This window comes from Mustela putorius, unplaced genomic scaffold (assembly GCF_011764305.1).
Source record: "Mustela putorius furo isolate JIRA1106 unplaced genomic scaffold, ASM1176430v1.1 tig00003845_pilon_pilon_pilon, whole genome shotgun sequence".
Lineage (NCBI taxonomy): Eukaryota > Metazoa > Chordata > Mammalia > Carnivora > Mustelidae > Mustela > Mustela putorius.
This window is the reverse complement of record NW_025421998.1, coordinates 88,313,987-88,339,630: the sequence shown is the minus strand read 5'-3', so window position 1 is coordinate 88,339,630 and position 25,644 is coordinate 88,313,987. Positions and strand designations below refer to the sequence as shown.

Genomic DNA, 25,644 nt, shown 5'->3' with positions numbered 1-25,644 from the left:
CTGCCACTTCAGGGAGTATCTCTGATGTGTGCAGCATGTGGTCTATTATTGTGTCCTTGCTACTTGATCCTTCAGGCCAGCCATAGAGGCTTTTCTTTGCCTTGTATGGGCAGTGTTTGGTGTCTGGACTGAATGTGGTGCATTTAATAGGTTGTGCTCTGGTCTGCTTATGAAATGAGACCTTTCACTACTGCTGCTGGGGCCGAGGCCCTGCAAAACCCCTGTCAGGAGATGTGCTGTGGGCAGGGGTTTGAGCTGGTCTTCTGGGGGAGGGGGCCTGTCTTGTTGGGTCTGAGGCAAGCATTACTGGGAGGGTAGTTCCAGCAGTGTAAGCAGTTTAGATTGAAAGTGTCAGTGCTGGGCTAGTTCCTGGAGGTGGTTATATGTTTATCTAAGGAGTAGAGGAGGGAAATGGCTCTGCTGGTTCCTTTGTTGTTCCCAGAGGGGTCTCTCTGTGAGCTGCCTCTCTGGAACAGGTCAGAGAGAAGCAACTAACCTCTTCACAGCGTGCCCCAAGCCCTCTCCCAATCCCTGTTTCCATGTTCTGTGTCCCGGACTGTCTGCCTTCCCTTTTCTCCAAGAGCAGCCCCAGTGCCTTGGGGCTTTATCTGAACCAAACCCCCAGACCTTCAGAACCCAGGCTTTAAGCCCCACAAGAACTCACAAAATTTAGCCCCTCTCACTTTCCAAGCCAGTTGCTATGGGCATTTGTTTTCTTCGTGGCTCTCAGGTATGTTAGTCTGTCTCTTGTCCTTCTCTGCAACAGCAGCTCCGGGAGTCCTTTCTCTCCCAAACCATATTTACACTTAACTACCTTCTTCCATGTGGCCCTTCTCTGCCTTTAGTTATGGAGTTTGTTCTGCTAGTCTTCAGATCAATTTCTGGGGTATTTAGGATGATTTGATAGTTCTCTAGTATGAGGTGAGCCTAGGGTCCTCCTACTTCTAGAAATGATTTAGATATTTAATGAATTTAACTTGATTCATCATTTAACCTAATTCAGCAAAACTTTAAAGTTTTTAGGTTCTAAAAAAATTGGGAAATCTGTTTAGATGTAATATTGTTGAAAAGTTCATTTATAAACTTTTATCTTGTTTATATCTAATTTACTTGTCCTTAATAACTATGTTTAGGTAACGTATAAAAACAGTATTAAACATTAGACAAAGTCAGCCATTATCCTAAGCTATTAATTTTTGTTGACAGATCTTGTAACGGACAACACGAACTTATTTGGGGGCTATTAAACTGAAGTAGAATAAAAGTTTTATATTTAGTGTTGGTAACCCCAGAGACCTGTCTTTATAATTAAGCCATCAGCCTTAAAATATCAAATATTTTTTCCAAACCATGTGACCTTGAAAAATATTTGGTTTAGTTTTTTTCAGAGAGTTTTAGAATGCCCAGTCCTTACAGGTGGTTGCCTTAAAACCAGCTAAATAGAGCTCTTGTACAAATTAATTGTAGCAATACCACCCGCAAGTAGAAAATACCACAGAGCGACAACACATAAATATAGACTCACATGAACATACAGAGAGCCCCTATGGCTTTCTATTTTAAATTGCTGCCATGAAGTACATACAGAATTTGCTAGTTGTAAAAGTTAGATCTCAGTTGTTTTTCTGGTAGATATGGAATAAGGTTATCAATCTAGATGGTCAAAGTTCTTTTAGTATTTGTGAAGACACTTGAGATTTGAATTTCTCCTGGCAAATCAAGTTCCAAATAACCTCTCCCCCTTGTGTTTTTCTTGATAAGAATGACCACTCTAAAATTTGTATTTTAAGGAGAGGGACTGGAAAGGATTTCCTGGAGAAGACCAATAGAATCTTGAACATTTACATTTTAAAGACACAGGGAAAGAATGCAAGCTTCTCCTAGAAGGACTCTTGTTCCCTTAAAATCAGAATTTTTACACTTACAATTTTGAGATAGGGGAGATTGGGGGATTGGTAAGGCTTAATCTGATTAACCTTCCATGCATGCGCCTGTCACCCAATCAGGTTTTTGTCCATACGCTCCTCTACCTATCCGGTAGTTCACATGGGAAGGGGTAGCATATAATCCTTTTGAAAGCAGTTTCCTCTTAGGGCAGGAGTGGGGGTGAGGGGTGGGCCTTGTCTTTATTTGTAAAGGAGGGGACAATGTGAATTTTTATTTTCCTTGCTCAGCTGGGCTCAGGAAGTAATGTAGTTACAGACTCTTGAGGATTCTCCCTAGGTTTAGGAAATTATTCACCTACGGACTTTAGTTTGGCCTTGAGCCAAGGAGTGAAGAGTATTGGCTGTAGCCTCAACTGTTCTTCTTCTACAAGTAACTGTGTGCTGGTCTCTTTGGAGTGAAAGGCAGTCCATGGGAGGCTGACTAGGGTGAATACTCAAAGGACAGAGGGGAATAGTAGCCATTATGTCAGTTCTACAGTCTTGTTTTAGGTACCTTTGCTCATTTTCATTAGCTGTTTACAGTGATTGTTTTAGTGAGACTGTTTTGGAATTTTGAACCTTTTAGAGGCTTCTGCCTCTAAACATTTAAAACATTTAAAACAAATATCCCACTCTATCAGTAAATTGCCTAGTACTGACCAGGAAATTCTTTGTTGACTGGTAAAAGGTTGCATTCCTGGGGTGGCAGGAGGAGGGGGGTATTGGTTGTAACTGCAGTTGAGTTAGGAATTAAGTCTTGGTTTGCTGACTTGGGTCTGTAACTTAAGTGGCACCATTTTGGACTTGTGGTTTTCTTTGGAACAGCAGTAATTTTGTGTGTGTCTAATACTCTGTCCTGCGTTCATTGTGAAGCTTCTGAAACTTGATAGACTGTTAATTTCACCCCAGCATGGTTGATGTTTAGGGCTTGTAGGTCCATATCTACCAGCAACATCAGGTTGGTTCTTGTCAAGGAAGATGACTGGACTCTTAGTGCTTTCATTCTTCTGATGTGCCAAGATGAAAAAGGTGGGGGTGATCTGTGCTCAAAGACCTTCACCATTTCCTGAAGGATACGGAACTACTTATTTTCCTTTGTCCCGCATTCTCTAGCCATTTATTTCAGATATTTTTTCTCTTTTTGAATGTTTTCGATTGAATCATAGGAAATTGCTGCTTTTCAACTCTTTTCGACCTCCAAAAAAGTAGCAGTTTTATAGGGTTTAATCTGATATACACGAATGGCATTTTAATATCTTCTAGACAAAAATGGGGCATACAAATCCAAATTTATTTAATTATTTATTCATAATTGTTCATTTATATTTATCCCTTCCCTTAAGTTATTAGGATTACTGAATTTTGGCTTTTGGTTTTTGCTTTATTATTAAAGACCTATAAACTGTCAAAAACAGGGGCCCTGATTTTAAATACAACTCCGTAACAGTCAGATAATATCCTCATTAATTTGGAGGCCACCAGTTCGGAATGTGAGGTAATTTCAGCAGTTGCTAGATTGAAAGTCACCCTTAATTTAGCACATCTTTTCTTTAGAAAGGAATTGTGAAAATTAACAGTAGAAACAAGTATATAGAGGAAATGGTTGGGAGAATTAACCATTACCTACAAAGAAATGATAATGATAATATTATCCATTCACTGAAAAACCTATTGATGTCTATCAGACAACATTTTTTGTTTTTGTTTTTTTGTTGTTTTTTTAAAAAGACTTATTTATTTATTAGAGCACGTGCAAAATACACAAGCAGAGGGAGAGGCCGAGGGAACAGGAGAAGCAGGCTTCCACTGAGTAGGGAGCCTAATGCTGGGCTCGATACCTGGATCCCAGGATTTTGACCTGAACTGAAGGCAGATGCTTAACTGACTGAAACACCCATACACCCCTCAGATAATGTTTTTTGACGTCTAGTTTCAAATTGCTTGAAAAATATTTTGAGTATACTCAAAAGATTAAAATAGTGTTTCTTGAAACATAGCCTATCATTCAGACTTTTTCCTTGTTAGTCTGGTTTTGGATGTATTTTTGTATGTACTTAGTACTGACTTCACATTATCGTAGCGATATAATCTTTTAATCTAGAGGGACTAAAACAAAATACTTTTCTAATTAAGCATAACTATTTCCTTCTATACTTGATTTTCTTGAACTAGTAGATTGTGTATGATGTGCTGTGATCTCTGCACTTCAGGTACTATGCTGTGATGGTGACCATGTTCTTCACGGTCAGCGTGGTGAACAACTATGCCTTGAATCTCAACATCGCCATGCCCCTGCATATGATATTTAGATCTGTAAGTGCTGCCCGCTGACGGGCGTGTGTGCCTCTGGGAAGCCTATGTGGGTCGATCGAACACTTGACAGAAGTAGAAAGGTCTTACAACAAGTAGAGTCCAGCATCTAAGAAAGATCTTCTGGATGTGGGATTAAAGGCTGGCTTTCATCTGAGAGGGGACAGTTGACTTTCATCCCTCTGAGGTTTTCTGGATGATCAATAACAGGAGCTAAAATCTCCCTGGATAACAGATTTCATGTTTAATTTCCTTCGTCTGATCGATTTTATATTCAGACTTGCTATGAATGTTATTTAACTTATTTCTCACCACTTTTGGTTTCTTTCATAAAATTATGTTTACTTCTAGTACATAAAATTGATACTTCCCCTTTTTGGTTTTTTAATTTTTTTAAAGCAAGAGACTTTTGAGACCATTAAGTAAAGGGAAATTCTTATATTTTAAAGTATTTACTTACTTTAGAGAGAGTGTGCGCATGCATGGGTGCAGTGAGGGGCAGAGGGGGAGAATCTCAGGGAGACTCCTCGCTGAGTGTGGAGCCTGACAGGGCTTGATCTCATGACCCTGAGATCAAAACCTGGGCCCCAACCAAAAGTGGGATACTTAACGGACTGAGCCATCCAAGTACTCTAAATAAAGGGAAATTCTTACAGATTTTTATTTATTTATTTGAGAGTGAGAGACAGAGCATGGGGGTGGGAGGGAGCAGCCAGAAGCAGAGGGGGAAGCAGACTCCGCGCTGAGCAGGGAGCCCGATGTGGGGCTCGATCCCAGAACCCTGAGATCATGACCTGAGCTGAAGGCAGACACTTAGCTGACTGAGCCACCAAGGCACCCCAATAAAGGGAAATTCTTGATGAAGATGGGGTTCCTCCCAGAGCAGCAGAGGTTTTTTTCTTCCTCTCACTCTTGGTGGGAGATCTGCATGTAGTTTGTATGTAAGTAAATAAGAACGGAGTGCTCCCTGCAGAGCAGGAAAGACTTCAAGGGGAATGTAGTTAGGATTGCAAAAGAATGCAGAATTGGTGACCATTGGAATTATAACATTTCTGTGTCCTCTGAGATTTCTGGAAGATTAAAGATACTATCCTCAACGGGTCTTTTCAGAGCTAATTATAATTACAAAAGTGACTTTCAAAGTAGGGAGCACATAATAGACTTTCAACAAACTCTTGCTGATTGAGTGACCAGAGAAGAGAATGATCCCAGCACGCCTTCTTTCATTAATTAAAACCGGGGGAGAGGAGAAGCTTAGCAAAAGCTCTCATAGATGGATGGAAAAATTTAACAAAATTAAGTCTACAGTATAATTTATTTCTGGTAGTCTTAGTTTCAGCTCTGACCAATATTTAGAGAATTGGTCATTTTTATTCTCATTGTTATCTTCAGAAGGTGTTATTTACATAACAAATTTGTATGCTTTATACTTGTTGCCATTATAAGAACAAGTGGACCTTACTAATTAATCATCCTAACCACTTCCTTTCTGGCTTTTTTTTGCTTGTCCATGTTCTTACTTATCTCCAGTTATTTTCTTTCCCTGGTGCACTGAAACTCTCTTACTGTTTTCTCTTTTTATAGGGTTCTCTCATTGCCAACATGATCCTAGGAATTATCATTTTGAAGAAAAGGTAAATAATACACTTTCATATTTTGTGTATAGGAAGGATATCCTGAGCCCCATCCCTAGGCTGGATTCCTTTCCTCATAGTGCTGATAAGTTTGCTCTCCATCACCTGGCTTGTTTCTTGGTTTTCTCTCTGCCGGGGCTGTGTATCCCAAGGCCGTGGACCAGGTTAGGGGCCCCATGTGGCTTTGGAACATTTCCTCTGTATAGAACAGAATAGCTCTTGTCATCACTGCATCTTTAGTACCATGACAACCTCCAAAGCCAGCTGATCTAGAACTTTACTGTCCCATGTGGTCTCCACTAACTCCATGGGACTCTTGACATTTAAATTTCAGTTACGTGGGGTGCCTGGGTGGCTCAGTGGGATAAAGCCTCTGCCTTCGGCTCAGGTCATGATCCCAGGGTCCTGGGATCAAGCCCCGTATCAGGCTCTCTGCTCGGCAGGGAGCCTGCTTCCTCCTCTCTCTCTCTGCCTACTTGTGATCTCTGTCTGTTAAATAAATTTAAAAAAAAAAGAATTTCAGTTACTTAAAATTAAATATTTTGTTTCTCACATTTCAAGTGCTCAGTAGCCACACGTGGTTACTGGCGACCATGTTGGAGAACCGAGATAGGGAACATTTTCAGCCCCGTGGAAGTTCTTGGACAGCACTGTCATAGAAGGTGTTTATCAGCACAACATGATGAACTAACAACACCCTTGTTAGAGAGAAAATTCCTAACAAAGACTGAAATGGCCAAGAAATGGGACAGAAACTTTCAGGACTATTCTATGTGGCTGTCACCAGTACCTCTCTCTGGGATATGACTAGAAAATCTCAGAAATACCTGGGATACTTTCTCAAAATATTTGTCTTTCACCTTCGTTCTGAGCCTTACCCCTTACTCCCAAGAAGGAAGGGCACTGGGGAGAGTCAGCGCATTCAGTCCGGAACATTTTTCAGGGGAAGTTCACCTTCACTGTTAAGATCACAATTGTATAAGCTCAGGCCAGCTTTTCTCTGTTTTTAGTAGCTAGCCCCAGGGTTAGAAGTCTCTACCAGCTTAGAAAGTGCTGCCAGTTAAGTTTGGCAACCTAGAGTATTTAAGTAATAAGAGCTGTGTGGTAAGGGCAGTTGTCCTGTCCTGCTAGGCTCCTTATCATGAACCCTTTATCTTTTGAGGCTTAGTTCCCAGATGAGTACGGCTGCAGCTGACTTGTTTTCCAAGTGTCCACATAAGTGTTCATATGTAATGGGTTTGTTACATTGAAGTGACCACTACCCTTCTTGGTAGTGTAGACTTGACGTTGGCGCAGACCTGCAGGCCTTCCAACTGTTGATTTTTCTCATAATAGGACTATAAAAGAACATATTCTCTTTTTTTATGATTTTATTTTTTATTTGACAAATCACAAGTAGGCAGAGAGGTAGGCAGAGAAAGTGGAGGAAGCAGGCCCCCTGCTGTGTAGAGAGCCCGATGCAGGGCTCGATCCCAGGACCCTGGGATCATGACCTGAGCCGATGGCAGAGGCTTTAACCCACTGAGCCACGCAGGTGCCCCAAAAAAACATATTCTAAAAGGAATGTGTTCTCCTGAGGGTGCTCTGAAATATCAGGGCCCTTTCTTAATCATGTCCGTTGCCCTGGAGAACTTGTATTGGGTCTGTCCTCTTGCATCTGTCCAAGTAAGCCCTGTTGACTCTCCTTGCTGTGTATCACCCAGAGAGCAGGAATTTCCCTCAGGTAACCATCTAATATCAGGAATTTGTAAGTTATTATCTCCTACTGTGTATTTTGAGTAGAGCCCCTTAGGTTCACAGTGTGTTCCTCATTCCGGGATTTGAAGACCAAGTCAATACTTATCTCATCCTGCCCTTTGTTCATTTTTCGGCCTGTATTACAAACCTCTCCCTGTCTTGATCTTTCCAGACTCCAGAGTGCCCTTACTTTTCCATCTGCCCCCTCAGGGCCCCTTCATCTCCCTCTCTCCACCAGCAGCTTGCTCTCGGCCCCCGATCTGCTGCTTAGCCAGGCCTGCTGGCCTGCTACGAGGCGATGTGACCAGAACTGTACAAAGTATTTAACTAGAAAACCTTAACTGGTTCATCCTGTAAATTTAATTCCTTTTTGTCCTTGCCTGAGTCCTTCCGCTTTATCAGTATGAGCCCAAGAGGGATATTAATGATGTTGTTTTAGTTAATATGAAATGCCACTGTTCTTACTGCCAGTAGTCCTATTAGTGTAATATTTCTTCCTTTATCCAACTGTGCTGACGTTTAAAAACATTTAGGTCAGTCAGAGGTGTTAAAAAAAAGTCCTCTCCTGACAATGGCCAGTTGACTGATTTTTCCCCCGCCCCCCTGACTGAATCCTGCTACTTGTCCCTTATGATCCGTTCTTCCTCTTGTGTGGTGTGTCTCTGACGCTTGGGTTTGGGTCCCTGAAGACCGGAAGCGCCACAGGTGGCAGTTCAGATGTGTCCACCTTTCCCTGGGACCCGAGCAGGATGGCAGAGCATGTCTGGCCCATGTCTTTTTTTGTTTTTGTGTTCTGACGAAACAGCCTCTCGGTCCACAAACCAACAAACAATTTTAAGCAACACGAGGAAAGGGAGTTGAGTCCCCAGTCAGCGTCCTGCTTCGTTCCTGCCCAGACTTCCGTGTGCGCGAGCCCGTCGTCTGGATTCCGCCGACGGGTCCTCTCACACAGCCTCTGACTGGGAGCATCGCGTGCAAGTTCGTATCTGTGCTTGTCTTCTCCTGACATCTTCTCGTTCTCGTTTTCGCAGATACAGCATTTTCAAATATACCTCCATTGCCCTGGTGTCTGTGGGGATATTTATCTGCACTTTCATGTCAGCAAAGCAGGTGGTAAGGATCGCTTCACAGATCATTTCTCTTCCCTGCTTGCCGTGGGGGCCCCGGGGTGTTTTATGGACGCGGTACATGGTCATGCTTATGCCATGGAAGGATTTGGGTCTCTGCGAGAGAAGAGTGGGGGGAAGAGGGCAACAGATCGTTCCTTCGTACCCGGGCACCTTGCATGTAGTTCTGGTCTCTCTACCTGGTATTTTCCTGTCTTTCCTAGACTTCCCAGTCCAGCTCGAGTGAGAATGATGGATTCCAAGCATTTTTAAGGTGGCTGCTAGGCAAGTACAGTGATTACAATAAAGCTAATTGCCTCTGAAGTTCTGTTTGCTGAGTTTTCTCCCAAGAGACGGGTTTCTTGGCAAGAAGCTTTGGCTAAACAGATTATGCCACAGAAGAGAGAGGCACCCGGGGTCACCTATCTCTGAACTTCGGTGTTCAAAACATGAAAAAAGAAAATATCCGCGTTCAGGGTAATGGGTTCTACAACATGGTTCCACGATTTCCGTGGCTGCCAGTGGTGTGGAGCGAAAAGCGCACATCCGTTTGCCTGTCACTCTCTCTGAGCGAGTGCGTAGAGTGTCCTCTGTTTCTTCTTGGTCTGTCTCCTGAGTAGAAGCAGTCAATTTCCAAGGGACTCATTTCTAAATCTTAGATTCATTTTCTTCATAAGTTAGCTCTTCCGTAATGAGTGTTCCCAGACCCGACTGATCATCAGAGTCTCCTAGGGAATTTTTTAAAATATGAGTATCTCTTTGTGGAACTCATTAGATCACTCCTATAGAGCTCTGGCCTCGTGTTGTCGGCTACGGAGGTGAAACTCTTTCCAAGTGCAGTCCGTGACAGCAGTAACAGAGTGAGAGTAAGCCGAAGAGAAATAGCAACAAAAGAACTAGAATCTCCCTGCTGCTTGGCCTTGAAAATTTATCCCTTTAAGGCTGCTCTTCTTTATGGGAAAAAAAAAAAATCATTGTGAACTGTTAGGAAACACTTAATCCAATAAGAAAAATTTCCAGAGGATATAAACATACAATTCATGGGGAAAAATTAATATCTGATTACTGTGTGTTCAGCCTCAGTACTCTTAGAATCAGAGAGATGCAAATTGAAACCAAAATGTAGTACCTTATTATTTTTGGCCTCTTAAAGTCGCAAGATAGTAAACAATTATCCTCATTGCTGTAGGGGGTGCAGTAAGACAACCATTTTTGTATAAACTGTTTATGGTAGAAATTGACATGGCCTTTCTGGAAAAATTTATATACTGTTTTAAAAATGTCTGCAACTTCTGACTGTAATTTCATTTAGGGAAGTTTACCCTAAGGAAATCATCAACATTTCGTTTAAAGATTTATGTACAAGGATATACATTGATTCCAATGGTGAAATAATTGGAAGTAATCTAATCATTCTCATGTTGTTAGATCTTTACTATGGTCCCTCCACATGATAAAGTCATGGAGCCGTGGGTTCATACTTGAAGGAAAAAAAGAAAAATCCAAAAAAATGATTGTGAAGAAAGCAAGGTGTACATTTGTATATTCATTATAATCCCGTGTTAGCATAAAATATATACATAAATATATAGAGAGAGCAAACTATCAAGGAGTGGGTAGTGATAATGTGGTTATTTTTACTTCTTTAGAAAATTTTGTACATGTTCTATAGCTGGTTTGTAATAAATGTAGAACAGTCAGTGTTCTTTAGGAAAATATGTGGAAATGAGCAAATCCTGTATCTTATCACCTGGTTTTTGTGTTTTCAGGGATTGGGGCACTGACGTTTGCACTTCTGATGTCAGCGCGGATGGGTATTTTCCAGGAGACCTTATACAAACAATTTGGGAAACATTCCAAGGAGGCTTTGTTTTATAATGTAAGCAATTTCTTGAGCCTGAGATAGATTAAAAAGTACTCAGCTGTACTCTGTCATTTCAAACGAAATATGCGTTTTTCTGGTGTAGTTGAAGGACCAAGTATTTTTAATAGGCTACAAGTGTGTATTCTGAGCCACTGTTCTCTGCATGAGCCACTCGTGATCGGTGTGTGGAGCCTAGCATGTCCCGTAACCAGGAACAACATCTGCGGATAAGGACCTTCATCCCCCCCCCCCCCCAGTGTTCCTGTAGATGAAATCGAGTAAAACTACTATGGAAACTTGGAACAGCAAAATAAGTTCCAAAAACCCCATGCAGAGGGGGCCGTGGGCAGGCGGACAAGCATTTGAGGGAAGAGGGGGGACAGCATCCCTCCAGGGAGCCTCTGTACTCAATGGAGAGTTCCGTTAGCTAATTCTCTGTGCTTCTGCTGCTTTTTTGGAAACTGCTAAGCCAGAGCTGCCCCCTCTAACTGTACTCTTCCTCCAGCCTCTCTCCTATGGAGAGAACATCCACAGCACAGCCCCTCAAGGCCCCGGGTGGTAGAGATGCCGCCGGCCTCAGGGTTCAGAGGTTCGTCACTGCCAGCTTTCGTACTGAAGCTGCAGACAATCAGGCTGAGATATTTAACTGGGACTGGAGTGTGTGGCTGGGAATTAAAAAAATAAGGAACAGGCTCTCAGGTTCACGTCTTTTTTTTAGAACAGTACCTGGCACGGGCTGAATGACTATGAGTTTAAGCTTCCCTTTTGCTGAGGGAAGGATGCTGGCTCCATTTTTTTGTTCAGTGCGTGATGATCTCTGACTCCAGTCCGTAAGGGCCAGAGCTGCGGCTTGGGGTCAGTAGCCTGCTGGACAGTGTCACGAGGTCCAAAGCCCTGGATACGTTTAACCTAACAAGTCTGAATTGCTTTTCCTGATCCTGCTTGTCAGAGAGCTTGTAAAACTGGGAGTCATTGTGAAGCTGCCCTGCATATTCTGTACTACGTGTGTATGTAAATTTACATGAGCTCTTTCTTCCCACAGCATGCCCTTCCGCTTCCTGGCTTCATTTTCCTGGCTTCCGACATTTATGACCATGCAGTTCTGTTCAATAAGTCTGGTGAGTGTGGGGTTAGCTGGTGGAATCACCTGGCAGCTTCTGGGGCCACTTCTCAGTTTCGCCATTGACTTGACCACAGCTTTTTTCATGATCTTATCCAAATCACCGCCCTATGGGGAGCCATCCCCACCCCACCTCCCGGGGATACTGTGCTGTTTGTCAGCCGTTGTAGTGGCAAAAGCTTTTCCAGATGCTTCTCAGTTATGTGCAAACAATGTAATAGAGTATCTTCACATTTTCTATTTTGCTTTGGAATTTGTGTGTTTGTGTTTGCATGTGGAATGTTTGATGTTTTGAGAATGCCAAAAAATAGCAGTACCACCCCACAGAGGTGGGACCATGAGAAACTGGGCAGCCATCAGCTCTGCCTGCTCCTGCCCTTCCTTTGCTGCAAAGGCAAAGGCAAAGGCAGACCCACTCACGCACACCCACATACACACACACACACCCACATACACACACACACATAGCTCCCTTGGAGTGAAGGGAAACAACCACAAAGGGGCTTTTTTCCAGGGTAAAGGGAAGGAAATAAAGCAGCAGGAATAAGCAAAATTCATTCAGATGTCTACAGGGTAAGTTAGCTGTTACTTGTTAAAGGGACTGTTTAATCAACTAGCTATAAATTGCCTATCTGATGTGATTGACTAAAAGATGTAGTGTTTATACAGACAAAGGAACACACAGGAACAAATAAACATATGTAAAGTTAAGGCTTTCTCCTTGCTCATATCTAAAATGGTAGGTGTATTTTGTGGAGTGGCGGTATGTGCACCGTAAACTTGTTTGCCCTCAGAACCTGCGTTAGGAAGTTGTGAATGCTTTCTGTTGGAGTTTGCAGTGTTGTCTGTCCCATTCACCCACAGAAAGTGTGTAATGAAGGTAGTGTGTCAAAGGTTTTTTTTTTTTTTTAAGATTTTATGTATTTATTTGACAGACAGAGATCACAAGTAGGCAGAGAGACAGGCAGAGAAAGAGGGGGCAGCAGGCTACCTGCTGAGCAGAGAGCTCGATGTGGGGCTCAATCCCAGGACCCTGAGATCATGACCTGAGCTGAAGGCAGAGACTTAACCCACTGAGCCACCCAGGAGCCCCTGTCAGAAAGTTTTTAGGGTTCTGAATTAATCATTTCTGACTTTTTTTTTTTTTTTTTTGGAGATGTAATTGACACATAGCCACTTTTGACACAATAATTTTTAAGGTCCCTTGAGAGTTTCCACATAGCGATGGACCATTGACATAAAAATATCATCAGATTCCTTGGGATTGATTTTGATTTAGTTACTAGAATGCTGCTTCTAAAAGTCACAGGAATGGTATTTATGTAAAATCTTTACTTTAGAGTATGCCTTCAACTTCTTCAAAATCATCCCTGAGTTAAGTATGTTTTCTTTTCTCCTCTGGCTTGCCTTAGGTTATCTTAGATGAACCTGTTATCCTTGAATTTGTTATGAGAATTGAATATCCACCTAAATATTTGGAGTCCTACTGATTGACTCTTACATAGCAAATTGATACAGTGGATCTCTGAAGCTGTTAAACAGTAATAATGTTACTTGTCTTTTCAGTGTTTCAAAGACAGTTGAATACCACATTATGGGGATTTGCCACTAGTCTAGACAGTTATATTACATACATTACATATATATATATATATATACACACACACACACACACACACACACACACACGGATTTTTATGTTTTGCAAAAGAAAAGTAACATTCCTTTACTAAGGAGATCTCACTGTCACTGTTAGAATTTCCTAAGTTACACAGAATAATTCTACCCCCCCAAACACCTTAGGATCCCAAATACTTGCTATGCAAGCCTCATAACATAAGGATGCATTTAAAGGAAGAAAAGTTACAGTTCTATAGCCTTCGAGGTCAGCTAATTTCATTTTAGCATTTTCTTTCCAGATACTGCTTACATACATTTTTACACAGTCGTCACCCTTGTGTGGATACATTTCATACTTGCTTTTTCACTTGCCTTCTTTTTTGTGTGAGTGTATATAATCTTCATGATTCTTTTTTCATCAAATGTGTCCCGCCTCATTTAGTGGAAGTTCCTCTAAGGCTTACATAGCCATTGAGACTGATTTGGTTTTTCCACATTATAAATAGTACTCCATCAACGGAGAACTTTTTTCTTCTTTTGAATTAATAAGGATTAATTCCTAAGAATGACTGTCAATACTGGTGTGGTCCCTTAATGTGAGCATTATGAAATGGATTTAAAACACACACACACACACACACACACACACCAGTTGATACTACTACCAAATGAGTGGCTGCCAATTCCACTACTGCCTTTCCAGATTAGGATTTTATACATTTTTAATTGCTGTTTTAATAAAGTCTAAAATGGCAGAACCCTGTTTAGTTTTGAATTCTTCGATTACTAGTAGGATCGTGTATATTTCTAAACAGCATTTATTTGTGGGTTGTCTTCACTCTTGGGTCGATTGTCAGGTAAGAGCCTGTCATTTGTAACTTCTCTGTGCCTCTCAGTGTTTCTTTGTAAAGTGGGGTCCTCGTCAGGTGGATGGTGAAGAGTTTATTTTACAGTTGCCATAAGTAATTTAAGAAACCAATGTAATGACTCTTGAGACTGATGTAGCCTGGAATCAAGGGAAGTAAAGCGGCGTACAGTCCAGTTCTGCTTGCGAGGGAAGTAGTGTTGCTGTCTCTGTTACGTTCGGTCTCCCCTCAGCTGTCAGGAATGTGATCGTCTCTCCTCTCCATCTTTGCAGAACTGTATCAAGTTCCGGTCATTGGTGTGACAGTGCCCATCATGTGGTTCTACCTCCTCATGAATGTCATCACTCAGTATCCTTTGCGCTCCTCTGCCATGAGGTCTGCTCTGTGGTCTTTTGACCGAGGAATGTTTATTCTTCTAACGGTATATGACATGAGTTCTGTCTCTGCCTTGAACTATTCTGTACTACCGGAGACAGAGCTGCCCATCCAGTTAGTGCCTTCGTGGGGGGCCAGAGGTTAGCGCTGCAGCAGGTCGGTAAGTCACTGGGCACCATAAAGGGACTGCTCTGGGGGGAGGTGTAGAAATCAGTGGATCACCAAGCAATAGTATAGGACGTGAATGCTCTGTGATTTCTGCCGGAGTTGTTCGGTGGCCTAGGATATGTCTCAGGCTGCCACAAAATTCTGCAAGAAATTTCAAACTAACTAAAACCTAATTTTTTAAATGGTTCCTTGAACAGCCTGAAGTAGGTTATAAAATTGTGAAGGGTCTGAAACCACGAAGCAGGTCGAGATTTGTCTCATTCCTCTGACGTCACCTAGTAGATTGGCCGGCAGAGTTCCTCTCTGGACAAAGAGGTGGAGCCCGGGTCCTTATATAAAGTAGGTTTGCTGACGTTTATTGAAAGTGTTACCTACCTTCTGTCACTACGTGGGAGGGGACCGCCACCGTACACTGTGTGAGGAACTCAGAGCGAGAACAGTGGGCGGTCTCCAGGCAGCTTCAGGGGAGGATTCGCAGATGAGTGGTAGGACGTTCATTCAGTGAGATGTTCTACTGAGGAAGAGCCTCCGAGCAGCCATAACCCACCCATGTCTTCTGGTTCTTAGAATATGAGCATTTAAACCAAGTGCGATGCCAGAATGTTCTGCCTGGTGTTCTCTCTCTAGTCTACCGAAACCACCTTAACCCCACCCCCCCCCCCAGGTACGTGTGCATCCGGGGCGTCTTCATTCTCACCACGGAGTGCGCCTCCCTCACCGTCACCCTTGTCGTGACCCTGCGCAAGTTCGTCAGCCTCATCTTTTCCATCTTGTACTTCCAGAACCCTTTCACTCTGTGGCACTGGCTGGGTACCTTGTTTGTCTTCATTGGCACCCTGATGTACACAGAAGTGTGGAACAACCTAGGGACCACAAAAAGCCAGCTTCAGAAGGACAAGAAGAACTGAGGCCTGCCCGGAGCAGAGACCAGGGTCGTGATGTGCTAGGGTCCGGTGAGGGCTGGCCGCCCTTCCACGTTCGTCAGCGCTGAAGTGTTGAACCAACCATGTACCAGAGAATCCTCAGAAGGAGGGACTTCTCAGATTTCTTAAGGCTGTACAGACAGTGTCTGTGGACTCCAAATGGAAACCCCTCAACCATGAAGTAGAAACAAGAACAGTTCTCTGCTCTTGAACAGCCAGCGCGTTTGTTACTTGTTTACCAAAATATTTAGTACTGTTACTTGTTTATTGAGTTCTGAGTCCCCACAGCTAGTAGTTTTATATCTGTGTTCGGTGGTGGTCTCTTGTTGCCATTCTGATGATTCTCTGCCACACAGTCATTATCATCCTGTGGCCTCGTCCCTTTTTTCTGTCACCTTTCCCCTCCCCCCCCCACCCCCTGCGGCCCTGTCAGCCAGTCAGATGCATCATCATCAGGAAACAGCTGAGCTGAGACACCAGTGACGCTGGGACTGGAAAAGAAGCAGTTGTCCCTGAGCCGAGCCCTGGTCACACTGGAGCAGGGCTGCGGGAATCCTTTTCCACAACTTGCCTTTTTTTTTTCTTTTTTCCTATGCAAAAGTCTGTTGCTTTCTCTGCTTAGAACAGACCTTCAGCGTCTCTCTGAGGCACAGTTAATAAGAAAGAAAGGCTGTGTATGACGTAGGAGAGACGTTTTCTGGCGTGAAGCCCTGTAGCTCCGAGTGGAGATGGTGCTGCCCGGTCGGCTGGGAGCGGCTGGCCCTCGGCGGCTCCGGGCTGGTGCCAGTGGGTGCCTTTCCTGCTGGGAAGGCTGCTTAACCAGAGAGATTGAGCTCTGCCTGTCGGGCTGACAGAGTCGTGGTCAGTCAGGCTAAGGAGGAGACTAGTACGGGGGGAGGGGGTGTATGAATCAGGTCCAGTCGCAACGAAAATGAAGGTGTTTTTTTCCCCCTTCTTTCCTATGAGGTATCTTAGTGTTCTTGATGAGTGTTTACAGGTGGTTGGGAGGTAATGTGTTTTGCTTTGTGTGGAAATATGATGCCCCTTTTGGCTAATCATTTCAGAGGTGTGGTCTTTCCTTGCTCGGTGATTTTGAGAACAAGGAACAGTATTATCAGTATCGTGTGTGTAGGAGTGTGTGTGTGTGTGTGTGTGTGTAGTTTCTGCGATAATATTGGAGGAGAAAAGAACATGAAAGTCTGTTCTTTTATTGCCTCATTTTTCACTCAGTTCCCCCCCACCCCCCATCATTAACCTCACAGGAGTAACCTGCCTCTTTTGCGCACAAAGACCTTCCTTTTGCTTTTGGGCACGGACTGTCTTAAATTGCGGTGTGGTTCTGCACATCTGCTTGGCTCACGCCGTGGTGTGGCAGGTGTCCGCCGCTGCCTGCCTACAGCTGGTCTCTGATGGGGTCCGAGATAAGTCCCAGAGCCTTTGGGTCGCTCTGGGGGAGTAACTTAAGCCGCCTCATTGTCGTCTGCACGTTAATCACGGGTTTTCAGACTCATTTGTTGCTCTAGACGTGGGCAGCTTTCCAGTGCTGATCACTGGTCTGCCCTAAAAGATGCTAAATCTGGCGTGAACCCATTCATGGAATCAAAAGGCATTTTCTTTGAAATATGTAGAGTTCTTCAGACTGATGGTGCTATAAGTAGCATGTGTTAAATATCCTCTTAAAAACAAAAGCTATTTTTTTAAAAATCACTTCATAGAAGAACGTGTCCCTAGGGTCTGTTGGATTGCTGTGTATCTGGAGTCTTAACAGGCTGTCCTAACTCAGTGTCATCCTTTTTATGTTAATGAAAATTTTTAGGAATTGAAATGCTTTGGTGCACACAGACAGCATTTAAATGAGTCTATTAGATTTTAGATTCTGGTTTTAGAAACTACACATTCCTCAGTCTGAACACCTCTACTGGTTTTATTAACAAGAGGTTATATATGGACAGATTATGGCACTTAAGCAAAAAATGAACGTGTAAGAACAGAATGTCTGAAATGCTCTGAGTTGATTTTCGCTCTAGTGGCCAGATGTAAGAAAATATGTCTAATGGACACTAGAACTTTCATTAACAACTTGTTTTTGGACCATTTATTTCCAGAAGATAACTGCTTTTTCAATCCAGGTTGAAACTAATTTCAGCTTTTATGAAATAGGCAAATAAACCATTTTATAAAGGACCAGACCCATGCAACAGAAGGAGAAATGTCTATTAAAATGCTTTTCCTCTTTCTCTGGGTCAAAACTGTGTAACTGTGTACCTCAGAGATAGAGTTTGTTTACAAAAGAGATTGGTGTTTAATAAGACAGCCAAAACTCTACCCTTAGAGCAAAGATCAGATAGCAGATGGCACTAGCCAGAAAGTATAGTGTGTGTGTGTCTGTGTGTGTACATGTGTACACATACCTGTGTACCCACTTAACAGCTTAACCAGTGCCATAGATAAATAGGAGAAAGCGGTGGATATTTTAGTTATATTAATGTAATACCTACATAGTTTACCACAATTCTGTCCTCTCATTGTAAATGCTTTTTCATTTTTTGACTTTTTTCTTGATCTTTTCATTTTGTTTTCCATCTAAAACAATCATTAATATACTTGGTAACCGTCTATCAAGTTTTAAAGTATTTAGACACAATCTGTTCTTCTGGGAAGCTTACATGACATTTTTAAAGCATCCTAATAACTTCAGGTCACTTCTTGAGCACCTGTCCCCCCTTCTGCCTTATTTTGTTCCCCTCCCGAGCCCCACCTCCAGTGTCCTCACCGCACTTCCTGTTCACTTGTGTACGTTTCCACTGAAAAATTGTATAGTTTCCCACACCTGTAATCTTGTATCTGTTTATGCCTCGATTCTCTGGGGCCTCTCAGATGTTTTTGTGGGTTTTTACAAAGTATTGATATCTGTGTAGCATGTATTTTGTTAGACATTGTTGTAAGTATTGGTACTTGGCATGTTAAGATCTGGCCCATAAGTATGAACATGAGGGTGAATGTAAAAATGTTTATATATTTTATTCCCTGGAACTGGGGCTGAAAATCTTGACCACCCTGGCCTGCCCTAGTTGGAAAATAATGTCCTGTTTCCTCCTTTCATCCTGTCTTGAGCTCGGTTTACTCAGCACTGCCGGATGCCTAGGGAGAGGGAAGGTGAAAGACCTCAGGAATTCATCCACGCCAGTGAATTAGCTGTTGGGCTGGAGGACCAATTGGCGGGTCAGAATGAAGGGGAGGAAGAAATTTTCCTGTCCAAGGTTCTTCCAGCTGGATTAGGAGTTAAATTTCCATGAGACAGATTAACAGGAGGAAAAAAAAAAATCAGTTTTATTTTGTACAGAGTCCCGATAATGAAACCGAAACCTAAACAAAAGACCAAAGCAGGCATTTTTAAAAATATACATTTTAAGGCCGTAAACCTGTCAGGAATTGACAGGATAAAGAAAATGGATGTTTGGGAGCTTTAGTAAGGAATTTGGGCTCTGGTAGTAGATTAGTAAAAATGTAACCAGGTTTATTTCTACAACTTCCTTGGCTTTAAATAAAGGTGGTGGGCTTTTTTTCCCCCCCCCTGTTTTCTTAGTGTGGGGAGGGTACCTTTCACAGAGGAGTGTCTGAGTGTCCTAGTACCTGTTGTTTCCCACATGGTTTCAATTCAAAATCCTGAGTATGCCATCGTGGTGCACTCTGGATGGCCTGCCCGGGGCCCCTGCACTTCCCTCCTCTGAAACTTCCCTGGAAGTCTCACACATTAAAAGTTGACAGATTGTTCCATTTCAGTGAACCAGTCTGGGTTCTGACGGGAGGTAGTTACACTCATTTCAGGAGGCGGTGATGTATTCTCAGTCCAATGGTTCAAATCAGGAATGAATAGGCCCATTTCTGTGGAAACAAAAGCAGTGGTTCATGATTGGATCAAATTAGAAACCTGTTTCAGAGTGTAGCCAGTCAAGTGGATTTCTGGATGACAGGCAGTGGCAATCTGATGTATTTTCTGGGTTTGTAAATTGAGTTTTATGGCGATCTTTTTGAATAGCCCATCGAGCAGCGGGCATGGAGATTGTCTGCATCTGAGCTGTTGTGATTTCTCTGACGTTTAAGTTGTTTACGTGCAGTTTGCAGGGCTTCAGGAGAAAGGGCAGTTTTTGGTTATCAAGTTATTCCAAGGAAAAAGGATGGTTAAAAAAACAAACAAACCCAAAAATGTTAGTTGGGGGAGCTGTAGCCAGGCCCTGGAGAAAACCAGAAGAAATCAGGATCTTGTCTAGTTAATGAACCGAATTTGGAAATAGTATTCACAAAGGTATGTTATTGAAACAGTTTTTCTCTTTATTTTCACACTCATTTTTACCAAATATAGCCCAGTTGAGACTAATTGGTTTGCGAAAGAAGCCTAGTTTTTTTAAAACTTGGTTTCAGTGCAGCAAGAATTGTGATTGATCTCATAGGCTCTTTTTATAAGGACTCTCCAGCCTGAACTTTACAGCCTTTCAAGGTTGGCAGCCAAGTCAAATACTTGCGAAAGACTTCAACTGTAACACCTAGAGATTTGGATTCATTCTTTCTCAAGGTCCCAAAAGTATCCCAAGTTTCTTGCATCTGCCAGGAAGCGACCTTCCCTCTTCACTTGGGAACTCTGCTGGGAACTCTGTCAGCAAGACATTAAGGCTCTTTTTTTCAGAGGGCTTCCTTGGTTCCGTATAGTCTACCTTAGTTCCTTAAGCTCTCTGGTAATACCTGACTTTATGCAGGTCTCCCTCAACTAGGCATTCTAGTCAAAACCCCAGTAATATAACCAGTGTTTCCAGTTGTGTCCTGTTACTCTTATTGAAGTTACACAAGTGAATATATTATGAAAATATAAAAATACTGGGAGTTTTTGAGTTCTGAAGGGATCAGGTAGAAGATAAATGTTTTATTTACAGAGGTATATTTTATCAAATTGCTGTAAGTTACAATTACCTTAATTTCTTTAAATCTGGAAAAACAATGTTTCAACAAAAGAAAGTCATAAAAATTATAATCATCTTCAACTCATTCAGTCCCATGGTGTTCTTGTTGTGCTTAAACTAATTCTTACCGAGTTCAGTTGCGTGATCTTATTATCAGAAACCTGTACTCTGATTTCTTTCCATGAGTCTCAGTGCAGATGAAACACATTTGAAGGAGAGCTTGTAAAAGCATCTGAGTATAACTGGAAACAATGAAAGCCTTAAAAGTGGCTGTGGTTAGAGATCTGATTAGAGTTCGTGACCATGCAGGTGACAAGGAAGTTCAGTTATTTCTGTGACACACACCACTTCAAGGTAACATATTAGGATATGCCTGATTTCTAAGAGTTTCATACAGTTTTTAATAACATTTCTACATATAATCCAAGAGGGTTCAGTATCACTCAGTGGACAGAGCTTCCCATGTAAGATAACAAGCCTAATTAGTGTACTCTTTTTATATAGGAGACGAAATATCCATGAGCCCCTGAAATATTTCAGTTAGATTGTGATGATAAGACTATAGAATTTGATTTTGGCAAGTGTGTCAATAAACATCAAAATGTCTGAACATTTTATTAAATAGGATCCCTGAGCCTTTTGGAATATTTAACCAAAGTGACAATAAAAGATTTTAAAGGCAGATACTGAAGGTTACATAATTGTGAGCAAAACTTGGCTCTTTTGATATTGAAGAGTCAGTTTTCCTGAGTGATCAAAGATCTGATGAAGACATAGAATCTGAGGTTATTGGTTTGCTTTTCATCAATTATAAACAAAACTCTTTAATGTTAGAACTTAAATTTATTCTAAGCCATTACTGACTATATATAAAGTCTATAAACCTACAACTTTTTTCACATTCAGATTTTGTTCTAAGTTTTCCCTCAACAAAAATGTCTTTGCATTCCTCCTACCTCTTACTGAAAGCATTTTCCTTGTATACAGAGTTGGTTCCTTTATTGGGGGTATTGTATTATTAATTCAAATTAATCCATTTAATTTGAATTCTTAAGTGAAGTTTGAAGTAGAAAAATCTTGATCTCCCCTTCTCTGAAGGCTGACTGGACAGCTTCTGCACAGCAGAGGATGGAGAGACCCCAGAGAGAATAGAGAAAGAGACAGACGTGGTAACAACTGGGAACCCCCCCCCCACCCCAGCACTATAAACTGAGGGACTGAACAGATTTATCTGCCCTGGGGCGCAAGTAATATTCTAGTTGCCTTTTTAGATCATGGCTTCTTAAAGGATTAGCTTCCCACCAAGCAGTAGGGGGCCTGCTGGAACATTCTCAGGTTAGAGACGTTGCAGCGTGTCCCTGTTTACACTCCTACACCTTGATGGTGTGGAGGTGGATAGGCTCCGGGCTGGCCTGCTGCTTCTGTGAGCCTGGGGCCCCAGCACACACTGGGTAGATCTGGACAGCATTGACTGTGGCTTCAGCTGTAACACAAGGTGACAGGGGCAAAGCATCTCGGGACACTCTAGATGACTTGCCTGGCCGCCCTTACACATACTGCTGTGGGACTTTCCGCCCAGGCTTCCTGTGGCTGCCGCTGTCTTACCAGGATGTCCCCTGCAGAAAAAGCCCCGGATCCCCCAGCTGGCCTTCACTTTCAGCTTCAGCTGTCCTGGTAGAGCGCTCTCCGCAGAGCCCTGGGAGCCCCAGCCCTCGCACCTGCTACAGCTCTGGCCAGGCCCGCAGTCTACACCAGACATCCTTGCACCAGGCAATTTCTTCAAGTTTAGAAAGGAAGTGGCTGATATACCTACTTCTTGGAAATAAATGCAAACACAATGAAGAATGTGCTCTAAGGAAAAGCACGAAACTTCAGGAAAAGAACCAAATGAAATGGAGATCACCAGTCCACCTGATAGACACAAGAGTGGATGAACTCAGAACTTCAACAAAGAAAAAATATAAAAGCCAATCAGAGTGAAAGACTATAGTAACAAATGAAAAATACAGTAGAAAGAATCATCAGCAAATTAGAGGATGCTGAGGAGTGGACCAGTGATCTGAAGCCCGGCTGATGGAGAGCACGCAACCTGAAGAGCAAAAGAATTTTTAATGAGATAAGAGATCGCTGGGACAACAGCAAGCATCTTGACATTCACATTATAGGACTCCCAGAAAGAAGAGAGAAAGAGAAAAGGGCAGAAAACTTATCTAACCTGGGGAAGGAAACAGACATCCAGGTCCAGGGGGCACAGAGAGCCCCAAACAAGATCAAACCAAGGGAGAGCCACAACAAGACACATAATTAAAATGTCAAAGATTAAAGATAGAGAATCTTAAAAGGAGCGCGTGAGAAGCAACTAGGCATGTACAAGGAAACCCCCCATAAAGCTGTATGATTTTTTTTTAGAAATTTTGCAGGCCAGAAAGAAGAGGCATGACACATTCAAAGTGCTGAAAAGAAAAAACCTACAACCAAGAGTTCTTTACCAAGCAAGATGGTCATTCAGAATTGGAGGGAGAAGAAATTTCTCAAACCAAAGGTAAAGGAGTTTATCACCCTCTCAACTGGTCTTAACAAGAACTGTTAAAGGGAATTTTTTAAGTGGAAATGAAAAGCCCATAATTAGAAGCAAATTAGGAAAAGGAAAAAATTTCACAAGTAAAAGCCAATATACAGTCAAAGTAATGTATCAATCACAAAATTAATATGAAGATTAAAAGACTTAAAAGTAATAAAATCGATTATATCTAATAGTTAAATTATATCTAAATAAGGACTAAAAAAATAAAAAGATGTAAAATATATACATAAAGTGAAGGGGTTGTAAAACAAGTTCTTTTAGAATGTGTTCGAACTTGAGCAACAATCAGCAATACAGACTTATGTACTTAGGATCTTATATATGAGCCTCTTAGTAATCACAAACCAGAAATCTATAATCGAGAGACAAAAAGGAAGCCAAGCATAACACTAGAGAAAGTCATCAGTTACAAGGAAAGAAAACTATAACCAGAAAATAACGAACAGAATTGCACTAATACATACTTATTAGTAATTGCCTTAAATATAAATGCTCTAATCAAAAGATATAGGGCTCTCTCTCCCTCTCTCTCATAAATGAATAAAATCTTTAAAAAAAATAAAAATAAAAAGGGGTGCCTCAGTGGCTCAGTTGCTTAAGCAATTGCCCTCAGGTCATGTTCTTGGGGTCCGCACAGAGTCTGTTTGTCCCTCTCCTTCCCTGTCTGCTCCCCGCCCCCCACTTGTACGCTCTCCTTTTCAAATAAATGAATAAAATCTTAAAAACAAAAGACATAGCATAACAAGATAAAACAGACCTACCTATATGCTGCCTACAAGAGATTTACTTCAGACCATTTATGGAGTGAAAGTGAAGAGATGGAAAAAAAGATTTCATGCAAATGAAAGGCCAAAAAATGGGGTAGCAATACTTACACAAAATAGACTTTGAAACAAAGCCATTACATAATGATAATGGGATCAATCTAGTAAGAGGATATAATGATTACAAATATTCACCCACCATTGGAGCACCTAAACACATCAAGGAAATATTAACAGAAGGAGAAATTGACAGTAACAGGAGGGGACTTCAACATCCCACTTGCATCAACAGGATAGATCATCCAGACAGAAAATAAGTAAACAGTGGCTCTGATGGGTTTTACAGATGTCTATAGAACATTTCATCCAAGAGCAACAGAATACACATTCTTTTTAAGTACACATAGAACATTCTCCAGAATGGATCACATGTTAGGCCACCAAACAAGTCTCAATAAATTCAAGAAGATTGAAAGCCTATCAAGCATCTTTTCTGACTACAGTAGTATGAAACTAGAAATTACCAGAATAGGGGGAAAAAAAAAAAAACATAAGCACATGGAGCCTAAACATGTTACTAACTAACCAGTGGGTCAATGAAGAAATCCAAAATGAAAACATAACAATCCAAAAGCTTTAGGACACAAAACACTTCCAAGAGGGAAGTTTCTAGTATTAGAGGCCTACCTCAGGAAACGAGAAAATTTTCAAACAATCTAACATAACATGTAAAGGAACTAGAAAAAAAAGTCAAGAAAGCCCAAAGTTAGTGGAATGAGGGAAATCATAAAAGTCGGAGTAGAAATAAGTGAACCTGAGAGTAAAAGAAAAAAGACCAGGGAAGCCAAGAGCTGGCTCTTTGAGAAAATAAACATAATTGATAAGTCAAGAAAAAAGACTGAAATTAAAATCAGAAATGAAGAAGTGTAACATCTGATATCACAGAATAACAAAGGATACTAAGAAGCTACAAAAAATATAAGCCAAAAAATTGGACAATCTAGAAGAAATGAATAGATTCCTAGAAATATACAGGCTTCCAAAAGTGAATCAGAAAGAAATAAATCTGAACAGATCAATTACTAGTAATGAAATTGAATGGGCAGTCAAAAATGATCAGAAGTCTAGTAACTGATGGCTTCACAGATGAATTCTCTCAAATATTTAAAGAAGAGTTAAGAGACGCCTGGGTGGCTCAGTCAATTAACCGTCCAACTCTTGTCTCAGCTTCGGTCATGATCTTGGGGTTATGAGGTCAAGCCCCATGTAAGGCACCCCCCCTCAGTGGAGAGTCTGCTTCTCTCCCTCCCTCTCTCTCTCTCTAAAATAAATAAATGAATCCTAATTAAGAAAATAAAGAAGAGTTAATTCTTGTATTCCTCAAACTATTCCAAAAAAGGAAGGGGAAGGAAAGCTTCTGAATTCATTTTAGAAGGCCAGCATTATCCTCATACCCAAATCAGACAAAGACTGTATAAGAAAACTACAGGCTAATGTCCCTAATAAACACAGATTCAAAAATCCTCAACAGGGGCTCCTGGGTGGCTCAGTGGATTAAGCCGCTGCCTTTGGCTCAGGTCATGATCTCAGGGTCTTGAGATCGAGCCCCCGCATTGGGCTCTCTGCTCGGCAGGGAGCCTGCTTCCTCCGGACTCTGCCTACTTGTGATCTTTCTTTCTCTGTCAAATAAATA

At 41.8% G+C, this 25,644-nt stretch overlaps 1 protein-coding gene across 1 annotated transcript in view; it reads left to right on the top strand.

The window, feature by feature from the left end:
* Positions 1-20,688, top strand: part of SLC35B4 (solute carrier family 35 member B4) — a 40,698-nt gene extending 20,010 nt beyond the window's left edge. The window contains exons 3-10 of the mRNA XM_004741735.3: positions 4,136-4,238; positions 5,820-5,869; positions 8,638-8,719; positions 8,937-8,997; positions 10,482-10,591; positions 11,619-11,694; positions 14,455-14,530; positions 15,390-20,688. Coding sequence (XP_004741792.1) covers positions 4,136-4,238; positions 5,820-5,869; positions 8,638-8,719; positions 8,937-8,997; positions 10,482-10,591; positions 11,619-11,694; positions 14,455-14,530; positions 15,390-15,633 — 802 coding nt within the window. The 3' untranslated portion in view covers positions 15,634-20,688. The remainder of the gene's footprint in view (positions 1-4,135; positions 4,239-5,819; positions 5,870-8,637; positions 8,720-8,936; positions 8,998-10,481; positions 10,592-11,618; positions 11,695-14,454; positions 14,531-15,389) is intronic.
* Positions 20,689-25,644: the final 4,956 nt, after the last annotated feature.